This window comes from Rhinoraja longicauda, chromosome 4 (assembly GCF_053455715.1).
Source record: "Rhinoraja longicauda isolate Sanriku21f chromosome 4, sRhiLon1.1, whole genome shotgun sequence".
Lineage (NCBI taxonomy): Eukaryota > Metazoa > Chordata > Chondrichthyes > Rajiformes > Arhynchobatidae > Rhinoraja > Rhinoraja longicauda.
In genome coordinates, this window is record NC_135956.1 from 1,486,026 (window position 1) to 1,509,410 (window position 23,385).

General features: G+C 42.2%; 1 protein-coding gene across 1 annotated transcript in view; it reads left to right on the forward strand.

The window, feature by feature from the left end:
- Window positions 1-23,385, forward strand: part of LOC144592549 (exostosin-1-like) — a 106,242-nt gene that overhangs the window by 55,650 nt on the left and 27,207 nt on the right. Inside the window, exons 4-6 of the mRNA XM_078397128.1 lie at window positions 5,826-5,945; window positions 19,972-20,104; window positions 20,682-20,800. Coding sequence (XP_078253254.1) covers window positions 5,826-5,945; window positions 19,972-20,104; window positions 20,682-20,800 — 372 coding nt within the window. The remainder of the gene's footprint in view (window positions 1-5,825; window positions 5,946-19,971; window positions 20,105-20,681; window positions 20,801-23,385) is intronic.

Sequence of the window (23,385 nt, forward strand, 5' to 3'; positions counted from 1 at the left end):
CTCGGGAACTGTGCGGAACAGATGGCATAAGAACTCATAGTTATCTTTAACCTCTCGCAACTCCATTCTGAGGTCCCCACCTGCTTCAAAAAAGACCACTGTCATCCTGGTGCCAAAGATGAGTACGGTAGCGTGCTGTAGTAACCACCATCCAGTGGCTCGGACAGCCATCACATGGAGTGCTTTGAGATACTGCGTGAAGGTTCACATCAATTCCAGCTTCCAGTCAGCCTTGTTCCACTGTAGTTTGCTTGCCATTGCAACTGACTTGTCGTCTTGATCAGTAAGGGTGTCAGAGGTTATGAGGAGAAGGCAGAAGAATGGGATTGAGAGGGAAATATAGATCAGCAATGATCAAATGGTGGAATAGTCTTAATGGTCTGAAAGGTCTAAGTCTGCTCCTATGTCTTATGCTCTAATTGCAACAGCTCCACAGCAGATGCCATCTCCCTGATCCTAAACATTCCTCTGGAACATGTAGATGACAAGGACGTTTAAGTTACATTCCTGTTTCAACTATAATCCCATCCAACATCATCTCCAAATTTCTGGACCTAGGACTCAGTACCTCCCTCTGCCACTGAATCCTCAACTTTCTGACCACAGACCACAATCCGTCAGGATAGGTGACAACAGCTCATTCACAATAATTCTCAACACCGGCGCCCCACAAGAATGTGCTCTCTGTCCCCTACAATTGTAGATGACACCACTGTGGAGGGCTGATTCACAAACAGATGATGAAACGTACAGGAAGGAGAACTTAGTCGCATTGTGTCAGGTCAATAATCTCTCTCGATGTCAGCAAGATGGAGCTAGTTATCAACTGCGTGAAGCATGGTGGAGTGTATGCCCCAATCAGCATTAATGGTGCAGTAGTGGAATGGTTGAGAGCTTCAAGTTCCTTGAGGTTAATATTACTAATTACCTGTCATGGACAGACCACGTTGATGGAGTAGCCAAGAAGGCACACCAATGCCTCTGCTTCCTAAAATGACGAAGGAAATTCACACTGGTCATTCCTGCTGCTCCTGTCCTGCAGAAGGTGCAGAAACATGAAAGTGCATACCACCAAACTCGGGAATTGGTTCTTCCCCCTGTTATTCAACTCCTGAAGGTCCTCATATGAGCTAGAAAACTGTCCAATTCACCTCCACCGCAGTACGGACATTCGACTTTGTCCATAGAACTGATGCACTACAATGCTGAAGACTATTATGCCCTCTGCATCATTCCCTTTGCTTTATATATTGTACTTGAAATGTCGTGATCATATTTATCTATGGTTTTATCTTGAGATAGTTAGTCGATATTGGGTGTACAATCATGTGTCTAGACTGGCTGGAGTTTTTACAGATATCTTCAACCTCTCAGTATTGCAGTTTAGTTTGGAGACACAGCGTGGAAACAGGCCATTCGGCCCATCGAGTCCACGCTGATCATCAATTTATGAGCGAGAATTTACAGAAGCCAATGAATCTACAACCCTGCACGTCTTTGGAATGTGGAAGGAAAGCGGAGCGCCAGGAGAAAACCCACCCGGTGGGAGAATGTACAAACTGCACAGACAGCACCCGAGGTCAGGATCGGACCCATGTATCTGGCACTACGAGACAGCACCTCAACTGCTAAGCCACTGTGCCACCAATGCAGATCCTGCTTTAAAAGAGCATCAATAGAACCAATGCCCAAGAAAAATAAGGTGACATGCTTCAATGACTACTATCCAGTGGTATTAGCATCCGTGGTGAAGTGCTTTCAAAGGTTGGTTATGACGCATGTTTACTTCTACGTCAGCAAGAACCTGGATCTATTATAATTTGCCTACTGCTACAATAGATCGACAGTGGATGTGATCTCGCTGGTTCTCCACTATGCACTGGACCACTTAAACAATAAAAACACATACATGAGGCTGTTGTTCATGGATTATGAACAACTCAGCATTCAACACCATCTCCCTCCAAACTGGTTTCCAAGCTCAGTGATCTGGGTCTCTGCGCATCTTTTTGCAGTGTGGAGTCATGCATTTTGGTAGTTGAAATAAAGGCTTTGACTATTTTCTAAATGGGGTGAGAATTCAGAAATCAGAGGTGCAAAGGGACTTGGGAGTGCTTGTGCAGAATTCCAAAAATAGAATATAAAAACAGATGTAATCCTGAGGTTCTATAAGATGGTCAGACCGCATTTGGAGTATTGTGAGTAGTTTTAGGCCCCATATCTGAGGAAGGATGTGCTGATGTTGGAGAGGGGCCAGAGAGGTTTACGAGGCTGAACCCAGGGATTATTGGGTTAATGTGTAGGAATGAACTGCAGATGCTGGTTTAAACCGAAGGTAGACACAAAAAGCAGCAGTAACTCAGCGGGACAGGCAGCATCTCTGGAGAGAAAGAATGGGTGCCCCATTCCTCCAGTATGAATTTCATTGTTACATTTTCTCGACAAACTTTTCACTCTTGACAAAGCTAAAATGTATTAAACTCTGGTACATGACGATATAAATAAGAATTTTGATTATGAGAATATATTTGGAGAAGTTTACAATTCTTGGGGCTAACCCTGATGATGCATTGCTTTAATTCTTTAACTAAGATACGTTCATGTCTCACGGTATCTGTATTTATGTTACATGGTCCGATGTTAATGGTGTCATTAGATGCTGCTATATTTGGAAGCCAGTTTTTCCCCGTTACACTTGCATCACTTGAGTTTAGCATGTTTATTCACTGCTTGGGACTGCATTAACATTAGACTTTAGAAAACAAATGTCATGAAGTTAGGTTAAATAGTTAAGATTTAATATTGTTTAAAATAACCATGTATCTCTAAATTTATTTAATGCATTGAAGTGTGGACATTGTAATTGTCTCTGGAATTTACAATGCACATCATTATTAGGAAAATTGATTTTCCCAAGTTTATTCTTTCCCAGTAATTATGTTCTGTACAAGTTGCACACAGATATTTCCACAGTGCATTGTAGTACGTGTGATGAATTCTCCAGCTGTGATTATTATTTCCTTTCATTTTCCATTCTGGTTTGGAATTGCATTTTAACTTTCACATAGCAGCATATTACTGCAGGAGGCCAATTACAGTTTTTTTTAGATCGATGGCATGCTTTTTAATAAGAACAGTGATTAAAGTATTAAACAACTTAACATTCCAGATAATTATATATTCATTATTACATAGTAGTCAACCCATCAAGAAGGATTCAAAATAGCCTGCATTTTGTTGCCAGGCTTGCCAGATATTTTGTTAATTAAATGCAGAAGGCTTGGGTTTGCTGCATAAGTTACACTGTCAGTTTCCTGTTTCTAAAATTCAATGATTGAGCAGCAGCTTGCTTGAATTCCCAAATATTTTTACAAGGGGATCTACCCTCTGATCCATCACCAGAGCCCTTTCTGTTGAAAGGCAAATTGTAATTTTATAAAATTACACCTACTGTAATATTTTTGAATAAATTAATGTGTTATGTTTTTGGGCTAACTAATTGAGCGTTTGATTTTTTTAAAGTTATGTTTTAATTGATGTATTCAAAAAGATTAAAACTTAACCAATGTATAGCGAAACATTGAAATGTCTTGACAGCTTTGAAGGACAGCAAAGGAAACATAGCCTTGCCACCCGTCAAATGTCTTTCTCGACAGTTAATATGCAGAATCTTGTTCTGACTTACAATGACCCAAACATATTGAAAGAGGTCCTGGCTCCTCTCGCCCTCATTGATTGGTCCAGTTTGCTCTCAGTAACATTCTTCAGAGCTACATATGGGGTTTTTAAACTCGCTCTTGGCTTCCTATAATCCAGATGTTATCCACCCCTCTGCTGATAGCATTGACCCCACATTAGCAATAACCTCTGACGATCCAGCATTGCCACAGAAATACCTGTCTCCCCACCCCCTCACCTCCAATTATTGAAACCCCAGTCTTTTGATAGTTTTATTTCCATCCAAACTCCACGTAATTAACTGTGGGGAGCTCTTGCCTGTTCTCCCCGAGGACCTAGCACCTTTTCCAGTGTTTGGGAGTAAATATGGGTTAGAGAGCATGACACATGGGACTCCTGCACTATCTGTTTGTTTGATTTGATCTGCCTAACAGTGTGCCTGTGGAGCCTTAAGTTCCACAGTGACCACATCCTGAAACATGTAATGGCGACACGGTGGCGCAGCGGTAGAGTTGCTGCCTTACAGCGAATGCAGCGCCGGAGACTCGGGTTCGATCCTGACTACGGGTGCTGTCTGTACGGAGTTTGTACGTTCTCCCCGTGACCTGCGTGGGATTTCTCCGAGATCTTCGGTTTCCTCCCACACTCCAAAGACGTACAGGTATGTAGGTTAATTGACTGGGTAAATGTAAAAATTGTCCCTAGTGTGTGTAGGATAGTGTTAATGTGCAGGGATCGCTGGGCGGCTTGGACTCGGTGGGCCGAAGGGCCTGTTTCTGCGCTGTATCTCTAAAAAAAAAATCTAATACTTGGCCTTTTAACTCCACTCCAGTAATGCTAGTTGCTGCTCAAGTCTAAAGGTCTACAGAAGGGTCTCGACCTGAAATGTAACCTATCTATTCCTTTTCTCCGGAGATGCTGCCTGACCCTCTGAGTTACTCCAGCATTTTGTGTCTATCTTCGGTGTAAATTCACATCTACAGTTCCTTCCTATACTTTATGTGCTTTCCCAACTAATGATATTCTATGCACACTTTTCCAGCTTACTGGAAACATCCTGGATTTCCAACATGGTGCAGGATGTGCATGAAGCAGGATTAAAAAGCAATACCTAAGAATAATTTGTGTCATTTCCACAGAAATACCTGTCTGCTACACCCCCACCCCCACAGTCTCCCCACCCCCACATCCCCGAATGCTCAGAAAAGTTCAAAATGTCAGTTGGAGGGACCACACCACCAACGCCCAGCTCTACGGGGAGATTCCACCTCTGACTGAGAAGATCAGGTGGGGAAGGATGAGGCTCGCTGGTCATTGCCACCACCACCCAGAAACACCAGCAAACAAGGTTGTGCTGTGGGAACCCACCCATGGAAGACGGAACCCGGGACCACCAAACAAGACCATGCTGAAGACGTTGATGGAAGACGCATATGTAGAGACAACAGAGGAGCTGGCCAGCTGTATGGAGGACAGAGATGTGTGGGGCGTCCGTCACCGTGCCCGTCGCAAACCAGCATCTTTGCGCCACTAATGTTCTCAACGATTTAAAAAATAAAAAATAAGAATAAAAAAATAAAATGCAACTACCAGGGTGGAATAGGCTGTGATATTCTCCACGTCATTTTGATCTTTTTTCTCTCTCAAATTCTGGAGTTTGTTCCTGTTGCTTCCTTCAAATGGATTGTTTGAACTAACCAAGGGAACCACATTCCCTTATGTCCTTGAAAGAAACATCAACTATTAAAGGAATTGTTTTTAATGCAGTAATTGCTGAAAGTAGCATGTGAAATTAATATAAAGCATGAAATTTAAGTTTTCAACTTGAGCATTTTTTGTTTTTTAAATTTAATGACTGAAGTGATTCACCAGTGGAAATGGTAATGGTTTGTTTTACTTTTGGGCAGTTGAAACTACGCACATCAAAGATATTCCTCACTGGGAAAAAACAGCTATTCTGTTGATCTTATTAGTTGCAAGTCTGTTTCACGTGTGCTCTAGCACGAGTGCCTTGCAAATTCATTGTCATACTGAAGAATAAATTGTCATGTGTTCTCAATTAAGGATGTGATGTATTCATCAATTAGGAAATTTATTTTGGTGTATATTATGTACTATTGCTTATTGTACATTTCCTTGTCCTACAGATTCCTTCTACTGTAAGATCTATTAATCAGAACAAAATCTTAGCACTTAGGCAGCAGACACAGTTCCTATGGGATGCTTATTTTTCTTCAGTCGAGAGGATAGTGTTGACTGCATTAGAAGTGAGTATGACCTTTAGTCCAATAATAAATACTAACCTGTTCCTAGAGTAATAGTTTAGAAATGTTTTCTGCACCAGTACTAAAAGATTGAAGTTTTTAAGCACATTTACAAATTACTCAAATCTTGTACTGAGTATGTGGACTAATTATGTCCACAATTAAATTTTTTACTTGCCTTTCAGCAAGTAAAACAGCAGATTTAATCATGTATATGGAAACCTTAAATAATGCATAAAACATATTTGTTACTTGGAAATCGACAAATTAACTCATTATTTAGCGAATAATAATATTTTGTGGGGTGGCACAGTGGCGCAGCGGTTGAATTGCTGCCTTGCAGTGCCATAAACCCAGGTTCAATCCTGACTTGGATGCTGTCTATATGGAGTTTGTACATCTCCCTACGAATGCATGGGTTTTCTCTGGGTGCTCCACTTTCCTCCTACACTCCAAAGATGTACAGGATTGTAGGTTAATTAGCTTTGGTAAAATTGTACATTGTCCCTAGTGTGTAGGATCATGATAGTGTACGGGGAACATTGGTCAGCGCAGACGCTGGGCCGAAGGGCCTGTTTCCACGCTGCATCTCCAAAGTAAAGTCTAAAGTCTATCTTTGCCTAATATAAAACATGGAAAGGCACTAACAGTTAGATCCCAAGAGATTGCCAACTGATTAAATTGTCTGATATGCCATACTGCTTGTATTTGATAAGCTAGTTGAATGGAAGAAAACTTTGTATATTTTAACTTCTCGTTCTTTGGGAATTTTATGTAAATTACATTATATTATTTAGATGTCCTTCAGACTATGATGATCTAATTAACATTTAATTACAATGTGAAGCACCAGCATCACATAACCATTCATTTTGGTTGATTGATTTTATAAAATTTGGGTTGGTGAGAATTACATTTTATACAGAACATTGAAAACTGTGTAAAGGTGGGACCAATTTTCTGAAGTACTTTTAACGTTAATAAACTATTTGTGTTGCTGTTTGTTAGCAACTTTCTTTTTTGCTGCTAAATTTGCAGGGTACACATACAGATCTGAACATTCCTTCAGAACTATGCTCAATTGCTATTTAATGCACCACGCAGCAAGTATCGACCATTTATTCATCAATGAGGTTATGTGACAAAAAAAATCTGCCTTTTGCCATTGAAATTCACTTCAAAGCCTCAATTCTTAAAAGCTAGAATCGTAAGGAGTTAAAATTCTAGACATGCTCTATGTTTTCCAACAGGAATACTTAATTATCTCAGTATCAAGTAGTTTAGATATGGAAACATTTATATCATTGCTTATGATGTAGTGGAGTAGTTAGTGTATAAAGGGTGGCACAGCTGGTAGAGCTGCTGCCTAAAATCAACAGAGACCAGGCTTCAATCCTGACCTTGAGTGCTGTCTGCATAGAGCTTGCACGTTTTCCTTGTGACCACGTGGGTTTTCTCCAGTTTCATCCCACATCCCAAAGACATGCAAGTTTGTAGGTTTATTAGCCACTAATTTACCCCTAGTGTGTGCAAAGTGGGAGTGGATGCGAAAAAGAGATAACAGAGAACTGGTGTGAATGGGTGATTGATGGTCAGCATGGACTCAGTGGGCCGATGGGGCTGTTTCAATGCTGTATCTTTAAATTAAACTAAAGCAAACGTTGCATTGGAATCTGTATCTCATTAAAATTTACCTAGCTGTTGCAATTATTAAAACTTTCTCCCAATTATAGTGAACATTGCATCTGCGTATAGGAAGGAGGAGATGGATGGTAGAAGTGCATGAGGCCTCAAGGTTGTGGAGAGTGGGGCAGACGGGTGGTAGGGATAAATTAAGGGCCTGTCCCACTTAGGCGATTTTTTTTTTTTAGGCGACTGCTGCCGGCTGTTAAAGTCGTAGCAGATCGCCAAAATTTTCTTTTACCCAACGACAATGACCACGACAATGCCGAGTCAGGTCGATACAAGTTACTTTTTTTGTGAAACTAATACATGGCTAAGAGATTACACCGTCTTCGGAAACATCGTGAAATTCCCATGCTTACCTGACCATCAAACTGTCGCCTCCAATCTACCTGTCAAATGTCCTGACGGTAAATAAATTGGTTAAACAAAACTATCTTCTGGCATCTTCAAATGCCTTTTCTTAATTTAATATTACTTGCTTCTAAATGCATCTGCGACAACCTAGCAAACCTGGGGACAGCATGCGACAGCGCCCGCAATAAGCTACGATACCTGGCGACAAGCCAGCTGTCGCCGAGAAATTTCTATCTGAAATTTTTTTCCGCGACGCGCCGAGATCCGCTACGATTCATTGAAGACCCCTCACGATCATGCCCGCGGCACCCCGTCGAATGTTCGGCGACAGTCTAGTCGCCAGCAGTCGCCTTAAAATCGCCTGTGGGACGGGCCCTTTAAGAATATATCAACCAAGATTCTAAATGCTGATTTATCAAGAGTACAAGCCCAGTCAGCTTTTTAAAAATAACCACATTCTGAATCATTATCCAAAATTTTCAGCAAATCTTGAGTATCTCAATTAACCATGAGAAGCAAGCTTGGTCATTTCCGTTGCCTTCCACCATTCAGTCTAAATTCAAATTGTTACAGCCAAATTTGTTGCTATGACTGTGAAAAGCAAATTTCACTGGGATTTGAGTAACAGTTCTGTGTGACTTCTAAAAGTAGTAACATTCGCCACATTACTACATATACTCAATTTACAATGAACAATTTAAAGACACTATCCTTGATTTACAGAACTTTTTTCATTGTAATAAACAGTCCTTAATGTTAGTGCATAGATTGGTGTAGTCAGTAGTTTCTAGTTACAGCCAAACCCCCTGCATTATTGGTGGGATGGGGATGGTGATGGTGGTTTGCATTACTAGAAAATGGTGTATGTCACAATTTTCCATAATGCAAAGCCACGTGGTGTGTATGTAAAGAAAAATTAGGTGTTCATTTACTCCCCACCCCAATGTAAATACAGTCCGAGCTCATTTTATTCATAACTCAAACGTTTGGGTAGAGATTAATGAATTCTGCTGGGCTGTACTTCAATTACTGGATGGCTGTAGCACAGGTTTTACCTATAATAGGAACTATTAATTATACATGAGCATCAGTTTTCAATTCTATTAGATCCTGCATGGACATTGTAAGACCTTCCTGTCAGCCTTTTAGTCTCATACGTTATAAATGGCATTTGAAATCACACGTGGAGCCATGCCATTAAATTGACAGTTGCACCAGATTGACTCCGATGCCTTGAGACTCCAGGCAGCAGACCCTTGATTTATTGGGCATAGTTGGTCCTTCAAACTTACCACAGTACACATCATGTTAGAAATCGGCTATGGAAATAAATCCCTTTAGGATACATTTGGGGAAATCTCAATTTTTGGTTTATATTTCTTCAGTACTGTATCGAAGATGGATGCTTTGGATGTAGCAGAGTATTGCCCTTACCAAGTGCAGAGGTGATAAATTTATAGAGAATAAAAAAGAGGGTTAAGCAAATATTACAACTTTAGCATCAATGGTTTATGTCCCCAAAATTAACCTAGAAAAATGTGAGATCCTTGTGACAAGACTTAAAAGAATGTGAAGGAAGTGATAAATCTTCGGAAAGTTCCAATAAGTTCAAGGCAGTCGTGGCTTTTTCACACTTTTCAGTAATGTACAAGCTTGTGTGATATTTATCTGTGGGGGAGGCAACAAGTGTAGGTGCCATGGTGATGAAAGGTTTTCCGCAGAAGTTAAAGTTAAAATAAATCTGCAAGGAAGGTGGCTCTCTTGAATAAACATCATGAGTCAAGATTGTTTAATTGTCATATTTACCACCTCCAGACCAATGAAATTCTTACTTGTTACAACTTTACAGGCCTGTTTACACAATAATGCACAGATAAATATATAATCAATAATACAATAAATTGATGACTGTAATACTGGCTAATTAAAATAACAGTGCAAAACTGAAGTTTGTAATGCAACCAAAGACATAGTCCATAGAAGATCATAGACGCTGTAGTAGGATTAGTGTTCAATAGCCTGACGGTTGTTGGGAAGAAGCTTTTCTTGGTTTTCAGTCTGAGTTTCAGGTTCCTGTACCACCATCTCAATAGTAATAGCGAAATGAGAGCGTAACCAGGGTGGTGTGGGTCTTTGATGATATTGGTTGCCTTTTTCAGGCAGCTCCTCTGATAGATCCCTTCGATGGTGGGGAGGTCAGTACCTGTGATGGAAAGGGCAATGTCCACCACTCAATGTAGGTCTTTGTTCCCGACCATTCAAGATGCCAAATCAAGACGTGATGTAACTAGTTAGTATACTCTATCATATTGAAGTCGATAAAGTGTTCTTCGACATACCCAATCTCCCCATTCTTCTAAGGAAGTAGAGGCTTTGATGAGCTTTATTTGTTGTGCTGGACCCAGGACAGGTATTCAGAGATAAACGCGCTCAGGAACTTGAATCGGTTGATTTCACTGTCTTCATGTTAATGAAGACAGGTTTGTGGATCTCTGATTTTCCCTTCCTGTAGTGAACAATCAGATCCTTGGTCTTGCTAGCTTTGAAAGTAAGTTTGTTGTTCTGCCACCACTCAATAAGATTGTCAATCTCCCTCCTGTATTCTGGCCTATTGTAACCTGTTATGTGTTCAATAATTGTATCGCTGGTGAATTTAAAATTTGCATTGGAGGTGTATGGCTGCAGAGTCATGATGATAGAGAGCTCAGCAGGTGACTGTGTTGATGGTTACCAAGGAGGAAGTGTTGTTGAGAAAATTGAGACATGTCACCTTGTCAAACTTGGGCATCAGTATAATTGATGTCCAGTTAAATTGGGTGACGTTTCAGGTCGAGACCCTTCTTCAGACTTAAGAAAGATCTCAACCCGAAACGTAACCCATTCCTTCTCTCCTGAGATGCTGCCTGACCTGCTGAGTTACTCCAGCATTTTGTGAATAAATACCTTCGATTTGTGCCAGCATCTGCAGTTATTTTCTTACACTATAGTAAGCATTGAGGTCATCCAAGAGTGATAACTCACTTGAATTACCACGGTTCAGTATTGCAGAAAGTGAAGTGTGCCACGCTGCCGATGTCAGATTCAACCTCCAGAATAGACCAAAAATGTCACTTCGCTTTACTGATTGCCTGAACTTCCTAAATGACCCTTCATCACCAATTTGAATGCCGGAGATCTGGTCCTCAGTAACATAAAAAGTAGGTGCAGGAGTAAGCCATTCGGCCCTTTGAGTCAGCTGATCGTCCAGCTGATCATCCAGAGTTGGTACCCTGTTCCTACTTTTTCCCCCATATTCCTTCATTCCGTTAGCCCTCATGGCTACATCTAACTTTCTCTTGACTACATCCAGTCAATTGGCTTTCAGTGCCCTCCGTGGCAGAGAATTCCACAGATTCACAACTCTGGCTGAAAAGATTTTTCCTCATCTCAATCCTAAATGGCCTACCCCTTATTCTTAAACTGTGACCACTGGTTCTGGACTCCTCCAACATAGAGAACATTTTTCCTGCAGCTAGCCTGTCCAATCCCTTAAGAATTTTATATATTTTTATAAGATCCCCTCTCATCCTTCTAAATTCCAGTGAATATAAGCCTAGTCGATCCATTCTTTCATCATATGTCAGTCCCGCCATCCTGGGAATTAGCCTCGTGAACCTACACTGCACTTCCTCAATAGCAAGAATGTCCTTCCTCAAATTAGGAGACCAAAACTGCATACAATACTCCAGGTGTGGTCTCACCAAGGCCCTGTACAACTGCAGTAGGACCTCCTTGCTCCTATACTCAAATCGTCTTGCTATGAAGGCCATTTGCTTTCTTCACTGCCTGCTGTACCTGCACGCTTACTTTCAATAGATTGCTGACTTAGTTCATCCAATTCTTCTGGTGAGGGAACACTCCACTGGTCTTGTGGAAATACATTTCTCCACACATTTGATAAATAATGGTGTCGGGGGCTATGGGGCAAAGACGGGAGAATGCGGCTGAGAGGGAAAGATAGAGCAGCTATGATTGAATGGCAGTGGAATTGATGTGGGCTAAATTGCCTTATTCTGCTCCTAGAACTTATGAACAAGAACATTTCCTTATGAAGTCAGAGACAACCATGGCATATTAGCTCGGGTCCATTGCCGATTCTTGAGCATCACCCAGTCTACCGATGCTAATCAGTCAGTCATTCATCTGCTTCCCTTTGACAGCTCTGCAGAATCCTCGCTACTGGAGCTGCACTCCCCAGTCGCTGCCTATAGCCAGGTGGTCCATTTTTTCCCAAAGTGAAGGCAAAGGATAGAGCGACAGGCATCTTGGTGGAGCACAAATGGTCAAGAGTATTTAATCTTCTGGTGCTGCAGGAAGCATGCTGTGGCAGTTGGAACATTACTGCATCAAACTAACCTTGTTGAATTATGGCTTGCAGCTCCTCCATTGCTAGCCAAACATCTGCCTGGGGTGGGATATTAACTGCAGTCATGATATAGGTGAATTCCCGAGTGAGGTGGAAGGGATGACACTTCACTGCTAGAAAAGTACTGAATGTGGATGTCATCTGGACCGGATGGACTGCACCCTAGTTTTCCGAAAGAGGTGGCTTTAGAGACTGGAGGCATTTGACGTCGATTACGTCATCACAATAACGCACACGAGCGCGCCCCCTGTCCGCAAACCCTGGCTAAATCACCCGTGTCCATCCACACCACACAAAGCAACATGAAGCTCACTCTGTTCAATATCCGGTCCCTCAACAATAAAAGCCACATTCTGAATGACTTCATCCTGGAAAATAAACTGGACTTCCTCTGTCTGACTGAAACCTGGCAACAACCTCTGGACTACCTCCCACTCAACCTCACTACACCCAACGGATACTCCTACATCAATAAACCACGCTCGGAGGGCCGAGGTGGTGGGATTGCCGTAATTCACCGACAGGACTTCAAGATCAGCCTCATCTCCATCTCATCTGCTCCTTCATTTGAACACCTGGCTTTCAAACTCTCTGGCCACACACAATTAGTCATGGCAGTTGTCTACCGCCCTCCCAAACCACACCCATCATTCCTTTCTGACTTTCTGACCCAGTTCTGTTCTCTCTCCCCCTCAATCCTCCTCCTCGGTGATTTCAACATCCATATGGACTCCACTGACTCCACAATAACCGCTGACTTCACTGAAATACTCAACTGCTTTAACCTCACTCAACACGTCAATTTTCCCACCCATAACCGTGGGCACATTCTGGACCTTGTCTGCTCCACTGGACTAAATCTACATCACCTCTCTGGCTCCGACCCCACCCTCTCTGATCACTTAGCCATCACCATGTCCGTCAACATTCCCACCCCAGCTCCAAGGCAAAAACGCAAAATCAACTTCCGTAAGCTGAACTCTGTTTCACCTACCTCGCTCTCATCCTCCCTCTCTGAAATAATGTCCGCCTCTCCCTTCGTTGACCTCCACAGCCCCTCTGACCTCACTGACTACTACAACCACACTCTCTCCTCCTGCCTCCACCAGCTTGCACCTATAAAAACCAAAACAGTTTCCTTCACCCACTCTGCTCCCTGGTTTACCCCCGAACTCCGCATGATGAAAACTCATGCCCGCCAACTTGAAAGACTCCGCAACAAAACAGGTCTCACAATTCACTCCCAAGCCTACAAAGACCACCTGCAGCACTACAAAGATGCCCTCTCCCGCGCCCACTCCACCTACTACTCTCAAATAATTCACTCTGGCTCTGGAAAAGCACTCTTCTCTACAATAAACAAATTCCTCAGCCCCCTGGACACCATCTCCCAATCATTCACAGTTGACAAATGCACCACTTTCCTTTCATTCTTCCAAAGCAAAATAGACAACATCTACAACACCTTAACCACCAACGCACCTGCTCCCCCTCAAACCACCTGGCCCCCCTTATCCTGTCAACCCCTGCCTCAGTTCTCCCCAGTCTCCACCACCGACCTCTCTGACCTCTTCACAGGAATAAAAACTGCCACCTGCTCTCTGGACCCCATCCCCTCCAGCTTTGTCAAGGCCTGCCTTCCTGCTCTCTCTCCACTTATCACTGCAACAATAAACTCCTCCCTGTCCACTGGCATCGTCCCGCCATCCCTCAAAATCGCTGCTGTCACCCCCATTCTGAAAAAACCTGGTCTCAACCCTGACACCCCAAACAACTTCAGACCAATCTCCAACCTACCCTTTCTGTCCAAAGTTTTGGAACGTGCTGTAGCTTCCCAACTCAAATACCACCTCTCTACCAATAACCTGTATGAAACTTTCCAATCCGGATTCCGCTCCAACCACTGTACTGAAACTGCGCTCCTCAAAATCACAAACAACCTTTTCCTCTCCTCCGACGCTGGCAACCTCAACATCCTCATCCTACTTGACCTCAGCGCCGCCTTTGACACCATAAATCACTCCATTCTCCTCACCCGACTTCAAACCTCCTTTAACATCACCGGCACAGCCCTATCCTGGTTCAAATCTTACACAGGCACCAGTTCATCTCCATTAACAACTGTAAATCCCCCACCGCTCCCCTCCCCCAAGGTGTCCCCCAAGGCTCAGTCCTTGGCCCCCTCCTCTTCATCCTCCACCTGTTCCCCCTTGGTCAATTAATCCGCCGTTATGGTCTCAACTTCCACTGCTTCGCCGATGATATCCAGCTCCTCATCTCCACCAAGTCAATCTCCACCACCACACACTCTACACTGACAAACTGCATCACTGAAATAAAATCTTGGCTTCAATCAAATTTCCTCAAACTCAACTGCAACAAATCTGAAATCATCATCATTGGTCCAAAAACGCTCACCAAATCCACCCAAAACTTCATCCTCAATATTGATGGTCTCCCAGTATCCACCTCCCCTCACATCCGGAATCTTGGAATCATCTTTGATCAAACCCTCTCCTTCGACAAACACATCACAAAGACAGCCTTCTTCCACCTCAAAAACATTGCCCGTCTCCGTCCATCCCTCCTCCACAGCTGCAGAAACCCTCATCCACGCCTTCATCACCTCCCGTCTGGACTACTGCAACAGCCTCCTCTATGGCTCACCCTCAAAAATCATCAGTAAACTTCAATACATTCAAAACTCCGCTGCCCGTCTACTCACCCACTCCCCGATCCGTGACCATATCACCCCCGTCCTTTACAAACTCCACTGGCTCCCCATCCCCCAGAGAATCCAGTACAAAATCCTCCTCATGACCTACAAAGCCCTCCATAACCTGGCCCCATCCTACCTGACTGACCTCCTCCACAGGCACACTCCCACCTGCACCCTCCGCTCTGCTGCTGCCAATCTCCTGTCCCCCCCCCATCCGGACCAAACTCAGATCCTGGGGGGACAGGGCTTTCTCCATCGCTGCGCCCACCCTCTGGAACTCACTACCCCAAACTGTCAGAGACTCCTCCTCACTCACCACATTCAAAACATCACTGAAGTCTCACCTGTTCAGCACTGCCTTCAACCACTGAAGGTCACCTCACCTTCTGTCTCCTTTTTCTGTTTGTTTACTTATTTATCTATTTATTCACTTCTCTATGTTCTAGAAATCCCTGTAAAGCGTCTTTGAGTGTTTGAAAAAGCGCTATATAAATGTAATGCATTATTATTATTATTATTATTTGTTATGATCTTTCAAGAATCACTGTAGTCAGGAATGGTTCCAAACCTTTGGAAAATTGCAACTATTACTCCACTGTTCAAGAAGGGAGTGAAGCAGAAGAGTGGAAACAATAGGCCAGTTATTCTGATTTCAGTGGTTGGTAAGATTTTAGTGTCTGTTATAAAGGAACAGGTTTCTGAGTACTTAGAAGCACACAATAAAATTGGCCAAAGGCAGCATGGTTTTGTGAAAGGGAGATCTTGCCTGACGAACCTGTTGAAATTCTTTAAAGGAATAAATAGCAGGATAGACAAAGGAGCCGGTGACGTTGTTTACCTGGATTTTCCGAAGGCCTATGATAATGTTCTGCAGGTGAGGGTTCTAAAGAACATGAGAGCCCATGGTATCAGAGGGAAGATACTAGCATGGATAACAGGTTGGCTGAATGGCAGAAGACAGTGGGAATAAAGGGGGCTTTTTCTGGTTGTCTGCCAGTGACTAACGGTATTCCGCAAGGGTCAGCTCTGGGGTCACTACTCTTCACTATGTATATCAATGATTTGGATGAGGGTATTGAAGACTTTGTGGCAAAGTTTGCTGATGATACGAAACGGTGGGGGGCAGGTAGTGTCGCGAAAGCAGGGACTCTGCAGAAGGACATGGACAGGTTGGGATAATTGGCTAAGTGGCAGATGGAATACAATGTTACAAAGTGTGGAGTCATGCATTTATGGTAGGAATAAAGGCATAGACTATTTTCTAAATGGGGAGAGAATGCAGAAATTGGAGATGCAAAGGGACTTTGGAGTGCTGGTGCAGGATTCCCAAAAAGTTAATTTGCAATTCAAATCAGTAATAAGGAAGGCAAATGCAATGCTAACATTTATTTCACGAGGGCTAGAATATAAAAACAGGGATGTAATGCAGGGGCTTTATAAAGCACTGGTCAGACTGCACTTGGAGTATTATGAGCAGTTTTGAGCCCCATATCTGAAGAAAGATGTGCTGGCATTGGAGAGGGTTGAAAGACTGGAGCGACTAGGCTTGTATACACTGGAATTTAGGATGAGAGGGATCTAATCAAAACATAAGATTATTAAGGGGTTGGACACGTTAGAGGCAGGAAACATATTCCTAATGTTGGGGGAGTCCAGAACCAGGGGACACAGTTTCAGAATAAGGGGTAGGCCATTTAGAACGGAGATGAGGAAAAACTTTTTCAGTTAGAGTTGTAAATCTGTGGAATTCTCTGCCTCGGAAGGCAGTGGAGGCCAGTTCTCTGAATGCATTCAAGAGAGAGCTAGATCGAGCTCTTAAGGATAGCGGAGTCTGGGGGTATGGGGAGAAGGCAGGAACGGGGTACTGATTGAGGATGATCAGCCATGATCACATTGAATGGTGGTGCTGGCTCGAAGGGCCGAATGGCCTACTCCTGCACCTACTGAACCTTGGTATTATCTGCAATACCTCTGAATATTAGTTAACCTTAAGTACATGATTTAATACATATAAGTGACATTTTTACCTTGCACTTTGATAAAACCCATGAACCAGGTGCTATCACTACATTCAAGCTTGTTGCTTGCAACATATAATGAGCCAGTTAATTTCAGAGTTGAGCACAATGACATATCCACATTTGAGTAAATTTGAAAGTGCCATTAAAGGCCATGACCGAATGCTATTGGTGCAGTATTAAGTTAGCCATCGATAATATCAATGCTTCTTGAGATATCATCCATCATATCATATCATATCATATATATACAGCCGGAAACAGGCCTTTTCGGCCCACCAAGTCCGTGCCGCCCAGCAATCCCCGTACATTAACACTATCCTACACCCACTAGGGACAATTTTTACATTTACCCAGCCAATTAACCTACATACCCGTACGTCTTTGGAGTAATCATGTAACAATAATGTAACAATAAATAAATGTAACAATAAATAGTTTATGTAACAATAAATAGTTTATGCAGGAAATGTAACAATAAATAGTTTATGCAGGAAATTATGGTCAGAATATGTGGCTGACATCCATGGGCATTTGATAAGAAGTTGCCTGCTGATAAACAAAACTGGATTTGAGAAAATAGACTGGGGTCACATGGAAGAGTTAGTGGAATTGCGTGGTGAAGAGCTAACAAATCAGGACCTGGTGGAGCTTGAGGAACAAAGGGCGCAAAGGAACAAGAAGCCACTAACATGGCAACGTTACTACCAAGACCTTGCTTTGAGCAATCAGGTCACCATTTTTTACAATGCATACATTGGCCAAGGAGCAAGTACAGCATAGATTTGACCACAATGAAACCTGGACTCCAAGAGAAAAGCTACAAGGAACAACTAACTGAATTTAGTTCCAGGATGATTTTAGAATCCTTATTCTTCTCTACGCTGCACAGGCCACCCATCTGTTGGTTCCTCCAGAGGTAAAGATGAATTACCTTATGACTTCGCTCCTTAGATGTTTTAATAAAACATTTTGCTATAATTTTCACATTCTGAATTAAAGACATTTTGGATGTTTTTGTAGATATAACATAGAAAATTTTCTGAGCAATATTTGTTTTTATCTTAAACTGACAGGGTGCTTTTTTTATTTAATGGTTTTTATTGTGGGTAGGGAATATACTTGAGCAATAGCACAGTGACACAACGGTAGAGTTATTGCTTTACAGCACCAGAGACCTGGGTTCAATCCTGACTACGAGTGCTGTTTGTGCGGAGTTTGTATGTTCTCCCTGTGACTGCATAGGATTTCTCCGGGTGCTCCGGTTTCTTCCCACACTCCAAAGACATACAGGTTTGTAGGTTAATTGGCTTCAGTAAAATTGTAAATTGTCCCTAGTGTGGAGGATAGTGCTGGTGTACAGGTGATTGCTGGTCGGCGGAGGCTCGGTGGGCCGAAGGGCCTGTTTCTGCTCTGTATCTCTGAGGTGTGAAGTCAATAACCTTTTTCTCTGCAGCGTTTGCTCCAGAGTCAGATTAAGATTGATTCTCTTGAAATAAAAGAGTAAATATAAAACAGGAGACATTGGCTCAGGAAAAAGTATCTCCCACTGATGCCATACTCGATTAAACACTGCTTTGATGTCACGGGCAGTTACTCTCATGGAAGTTCCTGAGGAATCTGATCCTCCCAACGTTCAGTTCAGTTAATTTCATTTAAAAAGTTCTCGTTTCCCTCTTGTTCTTAAAATTATTTAAACTGTGACTTCCAGGTTATTGATCTACTTCCATACTATGCATCTTTAGATCTCTCTTTATTCTTCTCCTTGCTTCCTTTATTTTGAGAAAAATACGTTCAACTTCTTCAGGCTAAAATCTATCGTCCCTGGAATTGTCCTGATAAACATGTTTTACAAAGATTTAGACGTTCTTCTGGAATTTTGATGCGGTACATTGTACTCCATCTGAAGCCTGGGATGGTTAAAAAGACGTTATCATGGGCGGCACGGTAGCGCAGCGGTAGAGTTGCTGCTTTACAGCGAATGCAGCGCCGGAGACTCAGGTTCGATCCTGACTACGGGTGCTGCACTGTAAGGAGTTTGTACGTTCTCCCCGTGACCTGCGTGGGTTTTCTCCGAGATCTTCGGTTTCCTCCCACACTCCAAAGACGTACAGGTATGTAGGTTAATTGGCTGGGTAAATGTAAAAATTGTCCCTAGTGGGTGTAGGATAGTGTTAATGTGCGGGGATCGCTGGGCGGCACGGACTTGGAGGGCCGAAAAAGGCCTGTTTCCGGCTGTATATATATGATATGATATGATGATAAAAGAAATGAGTAGAGTCGATCGAAACTATTTGCTATTTTTGTTGAGCCAAGAATAAGAGGTTCCCCGACTAATATAGATGCTCCCCGACTTACGATGCTTCGAATTACGAAATTTCGACTTTGCAAAGTTACAAACGGCAGCGACCTGTAGCGAGCTGCAGCTCGCTTCCGGCCACGTGATCAGGTGTATTCAATGCATTTCCACTTACGATATTTCCGGTTTCCGATGGGTTTCTCGGAACGTAACCTCATCGTAAGTTGAGGAGCACCTGTATTTAGAACCTGGGCTTTTGGGAGTGAACTGAGGAAGAGATTTGTACAATAATTTCACATGTAATAACTAATGCTAGATCAGTTCTCGAATTTTAAAACTTGTATTGAGAAACTTTGTTGACCAGTTTTTGGGAGAACTTTTGGCACTGAGTTCTCAGAACAGTCAAATCTTGTTGAAAATAAAACAGGCTGTAGGTTAAGCAGCCTACCCCTTTTCTTACATTAAGTTCCCCTGTATATGAATTGTATATTCCACAGGCAGTGCTTTACAGTAGAAAGTCACTGATATTGCTAACTTTTTTTTAATAGATAATTCAAGACAGAATTTTTAACCACATATCTCGCAATGGCTTAATGTGGAATAAACCTCCAGGAGCATTATTCAGTCAGCCACAGTATTCAGCACATTTAGGAGATTTTCCTTTTTATTATTCTTATTTAGGTAAGTAATAATTTAAATTGGTACATCGTGATATTCTAATCTCATTGATAGTAGTAATATATGTTAATCTTTTCCATATTCAATACTTGTATAAAAATAATTCTAAGGTGGACACAAAATGCTGGAGTAACTCAGCGGGACAAGCAGCATCTCTGGAGAGAAGGAATGGGTGACGTTTCGGGTCCAGACCCTTCTTTAGACTCTAAAAATAATTCCAGCTTTCTTTCTAATATCGATGCAGCCCTAATTTCTTTGATTTTCATTTCTGACCTTGCTTTATTCTAAACCTTAAATCTTAGTTGTTAAGGTATAGCATATATATATATATATATATATAACATATATCTCATTATCAAATCACAATAACAGCAATTTGGAGTGCCAAGATGTGTTAAGACAAATGTTGAAAAGAATGGAAAACCAATGGAACAAATGTAAACTGCGCCACAATAGCAAATTCCAGTTTTTTTTGGATTTCTTAACATGGAATGCTTTAGCTTAAAGGTTTAATGAGTATTAAACATTCTGCTTGGTTTTAGATTCTGTTTTTAATCTTCTGCTCTGATTATTGTTTCAGGTACATCGCCTTCAACCAAGTTTACTGCTGTTATCCATGCAGTGACTCCGCTGGTTTCGCAGTCACAGCCAATATTAAAACTTCTGCTGGCAGTAGCTAAGAGTCAATATTGTGCACAGGTAGACTGACCATTTATTATTGCATTTAGAAAATACTAGAAAAGAGTAGACCCATTGGGCTCAAACCTGTCCTGCATTGGTCTAGCACCCTCCCCTTCCCGCCTTCCCCCCTCCTTCCCTTCCCCACTCACCCACTGCATCTTCCCTCAACCCCCCTGATCACCCACTCCATCCTCCCCTCAATCAGTTAAGGCGGACAGAGCGAAGGTGTTGAGTGAAACGATTGTCGAGCCTGCGTTTGGTCTCGCCGATGTAGAGAAGTTGACATCTGGAACAGCGGATCGGCGATCGTTTCGCTCAACACCTTCGCTCAGTCCGCCTTAACTAACCTGCTCTCCCGGTGGATCAGCACTTCAACTCCCCCTCCCACTCCCAATCTGACCTTTCTGTCATGGGCCTCCTCCATTGTCATAGTGAGACCCAGCGTAAATTGGAGGAACAGCATCTCATATTTCGCTTGGGCAGTTTACACCCCAGCGGCATGAACATTGACTTCTCTAACTTCAGATAGTTCCTCTGTCCCTCTCTTTCCCCTCCTTCTTCCCAGTTCTCCCACTGTCTTCCTGTCTCCTACAACATCCTATCTTTATCCCGCCCCCTCCCCTGACATCAGTCTGAAGAAGGGTCTCGTCCCGGAACGTCATCCATTCCTTCTCTCCTGAGATGTTACCTGATCCACTGAGTGACTCCAGCATTTTGTGTCTACCTTCGATTTAAACCAGCATCTGCAGTTATTTTCCTACAGTAATACAAGTATTAGTAGTCTACTGAGACCTTATCTTTTAGGTCATTACCAATGTTAATTTTGATTGTGGCGGTAGCAACCTATTTTAGTGGCACTGCAGTTGATCTTTGTATCTTCTCTGAATTTGCATCCTTTTCCAGAGTGCAGTTGGATAACTATTAGAAGTTGAAATGTGTACAAACTTCTCTTCTCCTTCCCCCTTACAAACTAATGGCACTAAGAAAAAAGCTGAAATCACTAACTGAGCACAGTTTTGGAATCAAACCTAGAGACACAAGAAATGCAAATGCTGGTGTCTGGATTTAGCGACGTCTGGATTGAAAAGCAAACTACTGGGAGGAACTCAGCAGATCAGATTGAAGAAATGCCTAGACCCGAGATGTCATCTGTCCATTTCCCTCCACAAATGCTGCCTGACCTAATGAGTTCCTCCAGCAGTTTCTTTTAATTCTGGAATCAAATCTGGATGATTTTGTTTTTTGCTTTAGCTGCTCATTGAATAGAAGCAGGGTCTCTTTGTGTTACGTAAATGAATGATAAATTAAGAACCATTACTACAATAATGTAATAATACATCTCTCAGCGTCTGTGAAATTGAAAAGCTAGCAGAAAATCTTATTTCTTGCATGGTGTTTGCAGGCTTAAAATATATTTTTGTTTGGTCTTCCCCTTTTGAATTGGAATTATCATATTTCTATTAAACATGAACTTAACCCTTAGAGTGATGAAACTTGTCAAGAACTATTTTATACAAAATACAGAATTATTGAATTCCAAGAGTTCAATGTATGATATTATTTTGCAATAAGTAATAGCACCCCTCCCAACCCTTCCGAATTTGGCGGAAAGTTTCTGCTTTCTTATTTCATTTCCGCCATTCCGATTATGCCTAACGTTTTTCCGCAAAACAGTTGGTAATTGCAATTTGTCAATTCGGACACTAGAGGTCGCTAGCGGTTCCGCGAGAAATCCCCCGCGCCCTGGGAGGCTCCCCAAAAATGTGGCACCAAAGCTGGGCAAGGCAGCCAATCTCTACCTCATCGGGACCAGTGCCCGATCGGTGGGTTGAATTTGCAACCTGCAGCCGGGGCTCTGGAACTCCAGCCCAGCTGGAGCCAGCACATCTATCCCCATAGTCGACTTCCTTGGCTGGCTGGATAAACCAGCAAAGCACTGGAACCAAGAGTGCCAGAAAATCAGTGGTGGAACTGTAATGAGTAAATATTACATTTAAGTGCAAGATTATGTAACTATATTAATTAATTAAGAAGGGGTTAAAATATAAAACACAGCAGAAAAGCCAATTACCACCTTTTTGGGCTGATTATCAATTAATGTGTGAATTTACTTCAAGTACTTCAATGTGTACTTCAATAAGCAAGATGACATTATACTCTAAATTACTGCAATTAGTGGTCATATGTGGGTTTGTTTTCCCTAGGACTAGAACCAATGTAGAGCAGAAATGACGTCCTTGCTAATCATATGTAAATACATTTTTGAGTCATTTTTGTGTTTAATTTCATATTTGTAATTTTATTATTCACGTACGGCATATTCTTGGAAATTCTTGGGTATTATAATAAAGTCTTCAACCTGTTGTATCATTTAAAAATATAATAATCTTAGAGAATATATTTAGCGACGTCTATATGACGCCAGTGTGAAACGTCCTTTAGTGGTCAGTGGACAGGAGCTGAACGTGACAGATTTTTTATGTAGGAGTTCCCTGAGACATGAAAACTATTTCAAGGGTTCTGCAAGGGTAAAAAGGTTGAGAACCGCTGTGCCAGATGGTAAAGGAGTGATCGAAATTACCAATTGTTTTCAGATGTTCAAT